The following is a 15,753-nucleotide window of genomic DNA, read 5'->3' as shown; positions in this document are numbered from 1 at the left end:
TCATCACTTGAAAGTGTGTTAATCATGTAGAAATGTGTAGCTTGGTCTAGACAGGATGGTGGATTATTTAAGACTTAGCATCTTTCCAAATAAATGATCCATTGTGGCTTGGGGTAAAGGCGCTCCTCTGAAAGTGTATAATAAACTATGGAGACCTGTGCATGTTTTGGTTTAATAATTCAAGTGTCTCATTTTATTAGCCTTCTGGAGTTGACAGTTACAATGCAAAAGCAAACAGTTCTTCCTGCTTACTGAGTGACATTATTGACTTTCAGCATTTGTTTAGAAATAACTGTTCTCAAGATTAATAAATTCTACCATAAAGCTGAATAAATTTACTTTATTAAATTACAGTCTGTAATGAAGAGAAACAAATGACACAAAGATATATTTTCTGAAGAAAAATAAAGAGTGATTCAAATAACTGCACCAAGCATAGCTTTAAAGTTCTTGAAAAACAAACACACACAACAAAAGCTAATGCTAACTTTTACTATTCTGGAAAATGTAATTATTAGTATTTAATAGGAATTTTTAAACCACATGAGTTTTCCTTTTTAATTTTCATTCTGGAAAATACGTTTTCATTTGAGGTTTTTTTTTGTTTGTTTGTCCTTATGTCTCTTGTATTCAGTAGGAGTTACAGTCATGGAAAATAAAAAGGGAGCTGGCTTCTGTATGGTTGAATGGGATTATCTGTTAGCTCCCCCTTGAACTAGAAAAAGCTACAAAAGTTTTTCAGTCTTGACAAGTGTGCCCCTCGCACTACCATTCATAGTCACTTTGTGTTGATCCATAATTTCTTTGGCGGTTCTGGAAGCACATGACTGAGTAATGTGGCAGATCTTGCCAGATTCACGTGTGTTTGGTGGACAACACTACTTTACAGTTTGATGCCTTCTGGAGAAACGCTGGGAAGTTTATTTGTGGGCTGAAGTTTGGGGAGTGGAGACACAGATATTTCTTTCTGTGGTTGAGGGAGTAACTGAGAGTTACACGGCGAGCTGCTTACTGAGCCGGTTGCAGATTCTGAAAATGATTAGTGACAATGTTTTCTTTGTAACTAATTTTTTCTTGAGAGCCCTGGTTCAGAATGCTGAATTGAAAAGCTCTGCTGTTCAGAGACTTGATGACTAATCTTGTCCCATAAGAGCAGCCGTGGGCTTGGTTAGGTGACAGAAGCTCTGGGCGTGCCCTCTGGATCATGAATATGGCATTCTACAGCCTGTGAGAAAATATTAGCATAAAAGCACATTTTAGGCTAGTGTAAAGATTATGTCGTTCTGATTTTCTCTTTTATACAGCAGTCAAAACAGCTGTGTATTAAATTGAATCTTTATCCCTATTATAGAGGCACTGGGTCATCTTGTGCTGTGTTTCTGGCCCTGTTAGCATATTCTTGTGTAGAAGCTGACTGAGCAGTGAAGTATCTCCAAGATCTCCTTTGCCTACTGCTTTTTGCCAGGCATTTAATATACATGTGGAGTGGTGCTCCAACAAGACCTGTGTGTTCCTTCTCCCATAAATGAGTAAAAACAGCTGACATAAACAATGATAAGCTATATCCTGCCGCCCAAATCTTTTTATACTTATATGTCAAATCTAGTTCTTTCTGTTCGATGACACCGACTTCAAAACCCTTGTCGTGGTTTAACCCCAGCTGGCAGCTAAGCACCACGCAGCCGCTCGCTCGCTGCCCCCCCACCCCTGGGATGGGGGAGAGAATCAGGAAAAAAACCTCGTGAGTTGAGATAAAGACAGTTTAATAGGACAGAAAGGAATGAAAAACAATGATAATGATAATAATAATATGACAATAGTAATACTAAAAGAATTAAACTATACAAAGCAAGTGGTACACAATGCAATTGCTCACCACTCGTTGACCGATGCCCAGTTAGTTCCCGAGCCGCGCTCCCCCCTCCCAGCCAGCTCCCCCAGTTTATATACTGGGCATGATGTCATATGGTATGGAATATCCCTTTGGCCAGTTGGGGTCAGCTGTCCTGGCTGTGTCCCCTCCCAGCTTCTTGTGCCCCTCCAGCCTTCTTGCTGGCTGGGCATGAGAAGCTGAAAAATCCTTGACTTAGTATAAACACTACTTAGCAGCAACTAAAAACATCAGTGTGTTATCAACATTATTTTCCTACTAAATCCAAAACATAGCACTATACCAGCTACTAGGAAGAAAATTAACTCTGTCCTAGCCAAAACCAGGACAACCCTCAAGGAAAAAAAATAGATCATATTGCTAAATTGGATTTGGAAAAGGGGTTTTAGATGGGAGTTTGTCTGGGAGGTGAGCTTCTCTGAAGGAACAATGGGAGATTGTATTTGGCTTTGTTTTTAATATGTCCCTTGCCTTTAACTTGCTGTGCAGCCCTGGCAAACTGCTTCATCCTTTTGTCTCTGTTTCACCCATAAAATGAAAATGATGGAGATTAGTTTTGTCCCTTGTGGTGCTAAGAGGTTCAGTTAATTTTGGAATATTTAACTGCTTGAGCAGTATAGAAAAATTAACTAAAGTTCTCGGTTAAAACTGATTTCTTTGCAGAGCTTTTGAACCAAAGGATTACTTGAGTGTGCGGTAAAAGCTTTAGAATTAAGTACATTTAGTAACAGTTCAAAGGTTTCTTTGGCAGTATGTCCATAAATGTTGGCAAGATGCTGGCAAATTCTAGGAGATACAAAAATACATTTGAAGATACAGAAGTGGAAATACTGGTCATAACAATTTAAACACTACAGATTTAATCTCACTATGTAACTAGTGATTGACTAGTGATTGAAATTCTTCAGAGGTCTCTGAGGATATAGTGTTGACATTTATGCATGATTATAGTGTGACGTGTAGCTGTAATGAATCAGTGATTTATCTCTCTAGTGGGTTAAGGAATCAGTTTAACATTGCAGTGGTAATTCTGGGAGAAGCTGAAATGCGCTTTATGTTGCCTTGTGTGGTGGGTTGACCCTGGCTGGATGCCAGATGCCCACCATGCCGCTCTACCGCTCCCCTCCTCAGCTGGACAGGGGAGAGAAATTATAACGGAAGGCTCGTGGGTCGAGATAAGGATAGGGAGAACACTCAGCAATTACTGTCATGGCAAAACACTCAACTTGGGGAATTAATTTAATTTATTGCCAATCAAAGTCAGAGTAGGGTAATGAGAAATAAAACCCAAATCTTAAAACATCTTCCCCCAACTCCTCCCTTCTTCTCGGACTCAACTTCACTCCTGATTTTCTCTACCTCCTCTTGCCCCATCAGTGCAGGGGATGGGGAATGGGGGTTGCAGTCAGTTCATCACATGTTGTTTCTGCCGCTCCTTCCTCCTCACACTCTTCCCCTGCTTTAGTGTGGGGTTCCTCCCACAGGAGATGGTCCTCCATGAACTTCTCCAGTGTGGGTCCCTTCCACGGGATGCAGTCCTTCAGGAACAGACTGCTCCAGCGTGAGTCCCCCACGGGGTCACAAGTCCTGCCAGCAAACCTGCTCCAGTGTGGGCTCCTCTCTCCACGAGTCCGCAGGTCCTGCCAGGAGCCTGCTCCAGTGCGGGCTTCCCACGGGGTCACAGCCTCCTTCAGGCATCCACCTGCTCCAGTGTGGGGTCCTCCACAGGCTGCAGGTGGATATCTGCTCCACCGTGGACCTCCATGGGTTGCAGGGGGACAGCCTGCCTCACCATGGTCTTCCCCACGGGCTGCAGGGGAATCTCTGCTCCAGCTCTTGGAGCCCCTTCTCCCCCTCCTTCTTCACTGACCTTGGTGTCTGCAGGGTTGTTCCTCTCACATATTCTCACTCCTCTTTTCGGCTGCAGTTGCGCAGGCAGGTTTTTTTTTTCCTCTTTCTTAAATATGTTGTGCCAGAGGCGCTACCAGCATCGCTGGTGGGCTCAGCCTTGGCCAGCGGCGGGTCTGTCTTGGAGCCGGCTGGCATTGGCTCTATCGGACATGGGGGCAGCTTCTGGTGTCTTCTCACAGAAGCCACCCCTGTAGCCCCCCTGCTACCAAAACCTTGCGGTGCAAACCCAATAAAATGGCTAATTTTCAGTACGTTCTGTATTTCCTGTCTGGTTTTATGCATGTATCTTGTTTTCAAATTAACTAGTTTTTATCAGATTGACCATAATAACTCCCCAAAATAAAACTTGTATTTGGCAGGTTCATATACTAGTATGTAATTTAAAGGTGTGAGTTGTCCATACCTTCTTTTAAATGTATCTACAGTCTTACCAGTGTTACAGATTTCAGAGGTATTCAGTTAACATCTATATTTTTCTTACAAGATAAATAAGCTTGGTATGGTTAAGGTATTTAATGTTCACTGAAACTATGAAATATTTTTACTTGCTGAATAGTGAAGCATGTTTTAATGTAGCTAATGTCTTTTGTGATATTCTTCAGTGTTTTTAGAGTTCGGTAAATAATGTGATAATTCAGTAAGGTGTGCTCTTGCACTCTTAGAAATAGTAATTTTTTTTTTTTAAATAGAAAATGTTAAAATCACAGAGATTTTTTTTTTGGTGAAAATGATGGAAGTTGAGACTTATTCAACGTATTTTATGAATGGATACTGTGATAGGCAAGTGTAAGATAAATTATCTTTTTGCGCTTGGCAGGATTTGTTTTGCTTAACTGTAGTAATTTAAAAATAGTTATAATTTAATCAACATTAAACTGGTGTAAGCTATTAGTTTTACCTGAAAGGCAATTTTGTTCACTACTGGCTGCTTGCTGTTGCTTGGTGCTGTTATTTAGCTGTATGGTGGAATTGCATTTGTTGACTGCGGTGGCAGTTTTTACTACTTTAAAAAGTTCATGAAATTGCAGCTTTCAAAGCATGCAGCCTAATTCCTTTATTTTGGTTCTCTCGCCAGTGACTGGAGACATCTTTTGTGGTACCTGTCTTACCCATCCGTTTTAGGATGGGATGACTCTGGGGAGTGCCCTTGCTCACCACTGATAAGAGTAGACTGAATGCTTAGTTTTGCAGTAGCTAATGGTGGGTGAGATGAATCTCATCCTTTCGTAACAATGGATGACTTTTCTGTTTTGCTTTATGTTCTATTAGCTTGTGAAATGATCTAAACCAGCAACATTTTAGTGATAAAAATTTGTTTTTATTAATGAAAAACTGTAGTGTTTGCCCATAATAATGATAATGAGATGGTGTGCCACTTTAAAGAGAGAGAATTTCCTGTGCAAACTTGTGCTGTGCGTATCTGTGTGCCTAAATCAGCTTTACAGTTAGGAACACCTGTAAGCCTCATGGCATGGGAAGTTTGAGTCATGTTTTACTTCTAAACTATAAGTTTGTTTCTAATGCTAATGTAGTGTTAACTCTGTTGTACAGACATGGAAGTAATGAAGCCTTTAATTGATGAACAAAATTCAGATGGCATCTCGGATGAAGAGCATGAAAATAACTTCCTGCCAGCTGAGAAGCATTACCAGCTTGATAATGAAGAAGGCATTACGTATGTATTACTCTTAAGTATCAGCTTGTTAAAATTTGTTGCCTCCAACTGTTTCTCATGAGTATTTTACTGAACTCTTAAGGGGTTTTCTTGCACCCATGGTACAGTTTTGTGGTTATACATCAGAACTTTGCATAGTTCTGCCAAAAAGCAGCCCATTTTGAGTAGGTTCTCTGTTCTTTGGAAGCTAATTATGTACCAGCTTTAAAATATCCAAGGTGCCCATTTGTAAAGTGATCGGGTCACTCAAAATCCAAGCACTGTTTAAAGAAGGTTTTGATTAATTTTATTTTTTTGTAAAGAAACTTCAGAACACTTTGGAAATAATCTGTTTGTTAAAGTTTACTTGTAAAGGTTTTTTTTTTCTTTTGATAAAGCTTTGGCTGCCAGACTTGTGATTTGCAGCTGGTAATTGTTCTGAATGTTACTGATTCTAAAATAGCATTGATGAAACTTGCTAATTTTGACTCTGAGGCAAAAGGACAATAAAATTGCACGGAAAATAACCTTTCACAAGCTGGAGGAAGGAACTGAAGATCAGACTTGTATGTTCTATTTGATGGAGCTCACATGTAAAGATGAATAAGAACATTATTTGAATGTGCTGGACATTCTTTAAAGTAGCTGGACCATCTTAAACTAGTTCAAGCTCACAATTTATCCCTTTATTAATAAATGACAGAGGGTGTGGTGTTGGTTTTGCTTTTTTCCTCTCCCCCCGCCCCCCCAGTGTACTTCTAATGTGACTTTTTATATTTTTATCCTCAGGTTTATACAAACACTTACGCACCTCCTCAAGGGAAACATTGGAACTGGGCTTCTTGGTCTTCCACTTGCAATAAAAAATGCTGGCATTGTGGTAAGAATTGTCCTGGTTTCGGCTGGGACAGAGTTAATTCTGTTCTTAGTAGCTGGTACAGTGCTGTGTTTTGGATTTAGTGTGAGAATAATGTTGATAACACTCTGATGTTTTAGTTGTTGCTAAGTAGCGCTTACCTTAAGTGAAGGATTTTTCAGTTTCCCATGCTCTGCCAGCAAGCAGGTGTGCAAGAAGCTGGGAGGGAGCATGGCCAGGGCATCTGACCTGAACTAGCCAAAGGGATATTCCATACCATGGAACGTCATGCCCAGTATATAAACTGAGGGGAGTTGGCCAGGAGGGGCGGATCGTGGCTGGGGCATCAGTCAGCAGGTGGTGAGCAATTGCATTGTGCATCACTTGTCTTTTCTTGGGTGTTTTTTCTTTCTTTTTTGTTATATTCCTTTTCATTACAATTATTATTATTCTTAGTTAGTAGTGTATTTTATTTTTACTTTAGTTATTAAACTGTCCTTATCTCAACCCATGAGTTTTACTTTTTTTCCTTTCCTCCTCCACACCCCACTGGGAGGGGGAGGGGGAAGCGGCTGCGTGGTGCTTAGTTGCTGACTGGGGTTAAACCACGACAGAATTCAATTATTTTTCATAGATTAGAAGAATTATCTAGAAAGATCTACAGATATGTGTCTGAGCCTGAAAAACTAAAATCTCAATACTTTTTGTTTGTCACTACCAACTTCAACAGAGTTGTGTTCTATTTTTCCTCTTTAGTCTGGTGAAGTTAGTACTGAAGATTGAGATTTTTATTTTTTTTTTTAAAAGTTACTTTACCCTGAAGACTTTATAGCGTGTGTTGTATTTTTGCTTAGCCAAAGAGTTTTTCTGGCAAAAACAAAATCAGAAAAAAGAAAGATTTTGATTCACTTAGACTCTTATGATGTCTCATGGGAATTGTTATTGTGGGGTTGTCTTATCTTTGTCCAGACTTCTCTAGAGCCAGATCGTATGTCCTAGGATGCAGCATCAGCTTGTTAAATCAATCTTGTGTTTCTGCAGAAACAGGGTATAGCACAGCTTTTTTATACTGGGTAACAAACAATGCATTTCCTAAGGCAGGGTAAATTTAATCAAGTGAAATTTTCACCTTATGACTAAATAATCATGTAATTCTTTATTACAGGATATTCAGTTTAAGAATGAAAGTTACATGTGAAAAGCAAGTACCTTCTGTGAAAACTTTTGGTCAAACTTCTACTCTGAAACAAATTACTTCATTTGAAAATTATCTATAACTTGTAATAGTAGAAGTTGTTGTGGTTGTGTTGTTTTTTTTTTTTTATATATACTGCACATCATCAAGTCTACTAATGTAAGGGAAAGAAACTTTTATTGTCATTGCCACTTGAAAGTGGTTCAAGCCACTGTTTCGAATTGTGCAGTATATGCAGTCTTCTCCCTTAACAAATTTTTGTGGCAAATATCTTAATAAAGCTGTTAGAGGAGTGAAGTTGTTCACGCCCATTTGGTATTTATGGTTTGATTGCCCCTGAGTAGCCTTCTGTCAAGTAGTGAACTAAAAGTAAGGAATGCCATAAAACATCAGCAGCAAAGCCCCCTCTGGGAGGGGAGAAAAATCCCGTTGCATGAAATTTTTAATTCTTAATTTGTTTGCTACAGTGTGAAATTTTTGCATGTAAAGATTTTCCCCCAGCATATTTTCATGAAAAATTCTGTTTATCTCCCGTGTCCTCCCTTTTTTTTTTCCATACCAGATTGGACCAATCAGCCTTATGTTCATAGGAGTTATATCTGTTCATTGTATGCACATCTTGGTACGTTGCAGCCACTGTCTATGTCAGAGGTAAATGTGGAACTACTCATTCAGTTGCTGAATTTGACTATTATTTTTTTCTTTCTTCTTTTCTGTTTCTGATTTTTGGCCTACAGAATGTCCTGATGCTGTAGCAGTTTCTTCTCTTCAGTTCAGAATCTTGTATTTGAAAGAGACAACACTCAAATTCTTATCGTGCAACTATAAATGATAGCTATGCTTTGTGCAACACTGCTTTAATACACTGAAAAAATATTTCTTCTCTGCTCATATGCGAAATGAAGTTGGTTTAACTTGTGTTGCCCAGTATCCTGTTCCCTGTCTTTGCTGGCAAATAATCAGGTCTTTCTTGCTGCAGTTTTAATTGCTTAGCTTCAGTCCGTTAGTCCTTCTTTATCTTCATAGCTTTCTTCATAACTTCTGAATCTTCATAGCTTTGAAAAGTGTCCAATTTATAAATAGCCAGTTTATAAGTACTTCATAGGAATAAAAGATAAACTAAGAATTGCTGTTCATGTCTTTCATGATTACATGTGGGCTCTGTCTCTTTGGATTTTGACAACTTGATTCTTCGAAATTGTAGTGCTGAAGGAATGTGTTAAAATGATGCTAGAAAGCAGATATACACTAGGTACTCCTCCAAGTGAGAGGTACAATATTGGGGGGAAGCAGTTATTCAAATTTGACTGCTGGAGTATTTTGATTAATAGTGACTTTTATTAAACATTTTTATCTTACTGTCAGGTGTTAAAGAGAAGCAGTGGGAGGGTCTTGTATTTAAAAAGTGCGGTGGAGTTTTTGAACTGAATAGAAACGCAAAACTGTTTGTGTCCCTGTAGCTGGAAGAACTCTTATCAGTTTAATGTGATACTGTGCTGCGAAGGGATCCTGTCATTCCTGAATTCTTCGCTTGTTCCTCTGTAGTTTTGAATGGCCTTTGAAGATGTACATAAAACTAAGATCACTGAAACAATTGCAGTTGACTGCTTGTCCAGGAAAATATGTTGAATCCTGTTGAAGTTCTTTGAGACTTTTAGGTTTGAGATGAATTTCTTAAGCTGATATTGTAAGAATCTAATTTTGGATTAATTTATCAAGAAAGTTGTTCTATAAGAAACTGGTTTAGTACTGTTGAATTAAGGGGAAGCAGCATTGTGGTTCACATGCTTGTAGAGTGCTGAATAGCCCTTCCTGGGGGAAAGAAACCCAAACCTCTAAAATTCAGCGGCCGCAGAATGATGCCACGGGTGATTACTTATTATAATCCTGGGAGGCCACCAGCATTTTCAGGTAGGGATCTAGGCCCTCATAATTTCTAGTAACTCCGTTCTTTCTTCGCTCTTTGATTTCAGGATGAAAAAATCCTCACTGGGGTATAGTGATACAGTTAGTTACGCCATGGAAGTGGGGCCCCTGACTGCTCTTCAGAAACGAGCTTCTTGGGGACGGTAAGTTTGCATTAGAATTTAATTTAATAAATTCATTATTAAAAATTAAGAGCTACACTTGGAATGGTTACGAGATTTCCTTTTTACTAAGATGTTACCTGATTTAAGAATGTGTTCTCTGTGCTTGAAGTATTTTTATGCAATGTTATTTGTTACTTCCTGCAGCCAGCTAGTAGTGGTGACATGGGAGGATTGGGGAGTGTCTCTCTCTGTTGGGCATTTCAATTTTCAGGTCTACAAGAGTTGTGAAGAAAAGAATTCTGTTTAATAATATAGGAAGAGATGTGGTATAACCAGAAATGCGTTCTGTTTTGTCTAATGTAGTGAAGTAATTTAAGTTTTCATTCTTTTTTACTGTCAACACATTTCCCTGCGTCAGAGTTCACTCTTTAAGCAGGTTGACACTGCAAATGTTAGTTACTTCAATACATTTATTCTGAAAGGAAGCAAAGCAATTGTTTGATTCCTGTTTAAATATAACATACAAATAATGGAGAAATATTTACTATACTTTGCAGTAATGACATGCAGATGTTAATAGCTCGTTGTCTCTCTTAAATACTTTATCCCTCTTTTAAAAAAGACCATTATTTTTTCTTTGCTATTTGTTGCCGTATAGCTGTTTATGGAGTTTATGGTATGACTACACAGTAGCAAAACTCAAACTCAGACATGTTATTCAACGTTAAAGTGTTTTTTTTCCTCACTTGAGGAAGAATTTTTTTCGTCCTGTTATTTTCAGGGATGCAGCATCTTGCATCATGTGTTTTGGCTATTACTTTGTTTCGAATAAGAAAAAGGTGAGCTAGTCTTTTAAGATCTTTTGTGATGACTTCATAGGAATGCAGTAAAGCTCAATTAGAGGGAAAATTGGTTTGTAGTGAAATATAATGACAATTCTGTAATGCACCAAAGAGTTACAAGCCACAAATGGCAATTTGATTTCCAGAGACATTGTGCTGCAGCAAATCTATTCTCTGAGGCAGATCTTTGCTGTATGCCTGACTCTAGCAAAGAGTTTCATTACAGCATATCTTCAGGCCACGGTTGCATGTAACATTTTTCAAACACAATCTGAACCATAGTTGAGAGTGTTTTTTCCATGAGATACAGTGTCTGAATGTGTATTTGGATACATTGATATAGACCCACTTAGTAAGATGTGAAAATGTTTGTTATCTTGAATTGCTGAAACTTACATAGCTTAGACTGTATGAGACATTTTATCTCTGGTCCTGGTGGAAAGCTGCTGTGTTAGGGGCTGACAGATGCCAGCAGAATTTATATGTGCATTGAATATGTATGTCTGTCGTTTATATTTGTACCACATTGTTAAGTCTTTGAGTTTCATTTTATGCCACTTCAACATATGTGAGTACCTTCTTTTTTTTTTATTATTTTTGAGAAACTTTGATGCCTACTCAATGTTACCTTAAAAAACAAACACATACAAAACCAACCTGTTTTGCCATAAGAGGAACCTGTAGTGCAGTGCTCATAAGATTAATATGGCATTTGAATCTAGCTTTTGACTACTGTAAAAAGGAGCAGTAATTGCATGTCAGGTAGAAATGGGTTAATTGTTTGGATCCTAAGTTTAATGTATGTTTGTTTTTTCTTCCTCAGGTATATTGTTGACTTTTTCCTGGTGATAACACAGCTGGGATTTTGTAGCGTTTATGTTGTGTTCTTGGCAGAAAATGTGAAACAAGTGAGTAATGTTACTGTATGGAAACAGTTATGGTTTTAGATTCATTTTTCCTTGCTTTTATTTCCTATCCTCATGAAGTCCAACAGAACTACTTGTAAAACGTGAGGTTGAGAGACGCACAGAATGGATTCTACCACAGTTTCCACAAAAGAGCTTTTGGTAAAAAGGAGCAATGTGCAAGGTGAACTAAATTCAGATCTTGTGCAAGTGCTTGTGGCTTCATTGCCCTCTGATTTGTTTGTTGAATTTAAAAATTAATTGTGGAAATGATAGAAAATAAGGCTGAAACTGGTCTAGAAGCCAGTTGTCCTTGAATTTTTTTTTTTTTTTTTTTTTTTTCCACAGGCCTTCTTCTGACTTCCTTTTTTTCTTTGACCTCCTGGGCCTATTTTTTTCCCTTTTCATGTCACTGGAGTCTTTCTTTGGTTCTTGTTTAGTCTCTTCCCTTTTCTAGAATGGTCTCATCTGCCACAGAATCCATTGTATCTAAACCAATCCTGATTTTTGTTGTTAAAAATGCCTGACATTGAAATTTCCGCAGCCTCCTCAGTAGTCAGTTCCAATGCTTTCTTATCTGTTAGACAGCTGCTTCTTTGTAGAAGCTTAAAATTTCTTATCGGCGTTTTAAGTCCTTTATTTCATGTTCTAGCTGTAAGTAATTTACTCCTTTCTATTTGTGGATACCTTTTATATTTTTGAATATTTATATTTTTGAATATTGATATCAATATCTAATAGAGGGGAGACACGATAGAATCTAATAATTCTTCTTGCTTTTCTGTGAATGCTCTGCAGTTGGTCACATCTCTTTTCCAAGTTTTATCCCTGAAGTTGGTTATGCTACTCTGGTTGAAGTTTTGCTTGTGACCAATAGAGCTGCAAGGTTATTTCACAGGTCTTGCAGATCATATTCCAGGCTTGACACTTCAGTATAATGGTCATTTTGCAGGAGCATGTCATTGCTAACTCATGATTGACTTGTGATCCACTGTGATCTCTTGATCCTTTACTGCAGAGCTGCATTCTAGGCAATTCTTCTGGTTCTTTCTGTACAGATGGCTTCTGCTTACCTGTAGAATCCTTTATTTTTCCTTACTGGATTGATTTTTAACAGTTCTCAAGGCTGAATTGTAATCCTGTTCTTCAATATTCTTTCACTTTCCATCTGGAATAGATGTTTAAACCCTGCTTACTACATCATCTGTGTTATTAATGAAAATATTAAATAGCACTGCTTATGTAGCGTTTCATGTGTTTTACTGTAAATACTATTACACATATAATATGTAGTATTAAACATATGTAAACACATGTTTAATGTATGTTATAGATTTTTAAATAGATTGGATATTAATTATTGTAAAAATACTGTGATTCATTTGTGCAAGTTGATTTATTTAAGGATGTCTAAAAATCAGATATTTCGTCATGCCATATTTATGAAAAAGTCAATTAAAAATTGCAAATGAATCCCCATAACCACAAATGCCTATACACCTCCCAAGCAACCCCCAAACCTTTCAATAAAACCCAACTATCCCTTTTCTCCCTCACAACCATCCATGGCTGACAAAAGCAAACAAAACCAAGTCTATCACTTTCATGACAGCTGCTCCTGCTTTCATTCATGTTTTTTTGTCTCTCATTCGCCAGTCCTTCTAAGCTCTTTTTTTTCTCATCGGTGGAGGTTTTTCTCTTGATGGGGTCCCTGATGTCTGCTGGTCCTTTCTCTTTGCACGCTCAGCAGTTGCAGTTTGTATGTCTGAGCAGGTGGTCCGTGGGAGGTCAGCCAGCACAGGTTGGTTGCTCAGATAGGAGCCACAGGCGCTTTCAGCTTGTGGTGCTCTCTCCTCCATGGGCTTATTAAGATGCCAGGACTCCACCAATGTACTCTGCTGTGTTTTCTGCTCATAAAATTAAGGTTAGTTACTTGACATAAAGCTAATGAGGATGAATCTGAGCCTGTATCTAAATGTGTGCTTCTGTAATTAGTGAAGTTAGTGAGGAATAAGGTATGGCAGGTTACTGAGCGTTAATCATCCGTATGGAGACTTATTCTACCCAAAAGGTAGAATAAAGGTATCTTGGCATAGCTTAACTTACTTTAATGAGGAAGAAGAGTGTCCCCTTGGGCAGTTAGTACATAGAAGATAGTATGTTTGTTTCCACCCCTTGCAGATGAGTATCTATATTGTGTTTAAAAAGTATTCCAAGTTCTATGGATGAAGATCCTGTGAAGATGAGGCAAACTTATGTATTTGGAAGCTGGATACTCTGTAATTTGTGTCTTGGGAGAGAAGAAAAACAACCCAACCTTAAAAACTACAGTCCCACTGTCACAATCTATCTTAATACCTAAAAATCCTATTTTGCATCTGATGTCCTTTTGCTGGCCTTCTGAAATGGGGATTTTTATTGCGTCCTTTGTAATGTAAGTTCGAATTGAAACCTTTCCTATCAAATACATGTCCGATCAACCAGTTGCTATTTATGCGTTTTGACCTTAAGCAAAAGGCCAAACTGAACACTTACGGACCTTGGCTTTTGTAGATTTTGAAAAAAACAACACCTTTTCAGGAATCCTGTTGCTGCTTTCTTGAAGAAAGGTTGGAAGATCTTACAGAAAGGCAACCTCTGCAAAAGCCATGGCTGCAGAGACCCATGACATGTACGCTGTGAATGAATTAAAGTCATCAGCAATTCAGAAGTCGCACTTCCAAGTATTTGATTCAGATTGCCCTGTGCTCTTTCCTCTGGGAGGGAGAAGGCTGTGGTTTCTTCCTGGCAACTTTATGTTGCAGAAATCTGTCCCGTAGAAGGCACCAAAGAACGCAAATTGGTACTGCTTTAAATCTCTAATTATTTGGGGTAGTGGAAGGATGAGGAAGGTGAACAGAGGAAATGGGGGGGTGGGGAACTAAGATAAAGGAAAAATATAGTAAAAATGTTACTAGTACCACTCCTTGACCAATACCTCTGAATTATGCTCCATACTCTTGTGATGTTTGCATGTTGGTGTGTGCCAACTAACAGCCCACTGCAACCAGTGGGAACCTCCACTGAGATCTTTTGTTTGATATTCCTACTCAAAACTAGTACCAAACCAAACTTAGTAGTCTCTTCCTTCACCTTATTTACTATTTCACAGAACAAAAAAGTAACAAAGCATTTTAGAATGGTTCTGGCATGTGAATTGAGTATTCATCAGTCCATATTACTTTGAGGTGAATATTTAGTTACACGCACAGTGGTGCATGTGAGTCTAAATATTTATTTCATCTTTTGAATTCTGCGAAATGTTTGATATACCCTTCTCACTAATGGATATGCAGTATAGCTTCTGGTGCTAAAGCTTTTCTGATTAGTGTTTGTGGGATTATTACAATGTTGGCTGCATTACATTACAGTTTTCCAGATGCTTTGTGCTACAAGACCCTATTTCCAGTTATTTCAAATGAAGCTTTTCCTAAGGAATATTTTCCTTTGGGGCACCCAAGAAACTCAGGTTGGTGGACAGAGTTCTGGTTAAGTCTGGCAGCATGCAAATATGGGGCTTACGGGTGAAGGTGTATAGAATTGGAGAAGAATGGTAGAACTGGAACAAGAGCTGGAGGTTGACTGAAGCAGGAGTGGAGCAGTGTCCTGGTTTCGGCTGGGATAGAGTTAATTTTCTTCCTAGTAGCTGGTATAGTGCAGTGTTTTGGATTTAGTAGGAGAATAATGTTGATAACACACTGATGTTTTCAGTTGTTGCTAAGTAGTGTTTATACTAAGTCAAGGATTTTTCAGCTTCTCATGCCCAGCCAGCAAGAAGGCTGGAGGGGGCACAAGAAGCTGGGAGGGGACACAGCCAGGACAGCTGACCCAAACTGGCCAAAGGGATATTCCATACCATATGGCATCATGCCCAGTGTATAAACTGGGGGGGGAGTTGGCCAGGAGGGACAGATTGGTGCTCAGGAACTAACTGGGCATCGGTCAACGAGTGGTGAGCAATTGCATTGTGCATCACTTGTTTTGTATATTCTAATTCTTTTAGTATTGTTATTGTCATTTTATTATTGTTATTTTTTTTTCTTCCTTTCTGTCCTATTAAACTGTCTTTATCTCAACCCATGAGTTTTTGTTTTAGTTTTGTTTTGTTTTTTCTGATTCTTTCCCCCATCGCACTGAGTCGGGGGGAATGAGCGAGCGGCTGCATGGTGCTTAGTTGCCAGCTGGGGTTAAACCACGAGAAGCAGGAACACACGGGGATAGAAAAAAGAATCTGTGCCCAAAAGAGCATGGTCCCCTTTCATGCCATAGTTTGTTTGCTTTTCCTGCTTGAGCAACAGAAGACCTTAAGTCAAGAGTCTTGGCGTTTATCAGCTTGCTCATGAGTATTTGCTGAGTTCTCTGGAAAAGTGTCCTTTTCTCATTGTTTGCTGATGAAGCTAGAAAATGCCACACAAGTCCTTACTGCATGG

General features: G+C 38.7%; 1 protein-coding gene across 2 annotated transcripts in view; it reads left to right on the top strand.

Moving 5' to 3' along the window:
• SLC36A4 (solute carrier family 36 member 4) overlaps nt 1-15,753 on the top strand; it is a 108,270-nt gene that overhangs the window by 1,272 nt on the left and 91,245 nt on the right. The window contains exons 2-6 of one of the 2 annotated variants that reach the window (XM_050899519.1): nt 5,354-5,477; nt 6,246-6,336; nt 8,070-8,158; nt 9,481-9,576; nt 11,203-11,287. In XM_050899519.1, the coding sequence (XP_050755476.1) occupies nt 5,354-5,477; nt 6,246-6,336; nt 8,070-8,158; nt 9,481-9,576; nt 11,203-11,287 (485 nt within the window). Of the gene's footprint in view, nt 1-5,353; nt 5,478-6,245; nt 6,337-8,069; nt 8,159-9,480; nt 9,577-11,202; nt 11,288-15,753 lie in introns of those variants that run through there. The other variant, XM_050899528.1, reaches the window with a different exon arrangement.

This window comes from Gymnogyps californianus, chromosome 1, assembly GCF_018139145.2.
Source record: "Gymnogyps californianus isolate 813 chromosome 1, ASM1813914v2, whole genome shotgun sequence".
Lineage (NCBI taxonomy): Eukaryota > Metazoa > Chordata > Aves > Accipitriformes > Cathartidae > Gymnogyps > Gymnogyps californianus.
The sequence above is the reverse complement of the archived record's forward strand: the minus strand, read 5'-3'. Positions and strand labels throughout refer to the sequence as shown.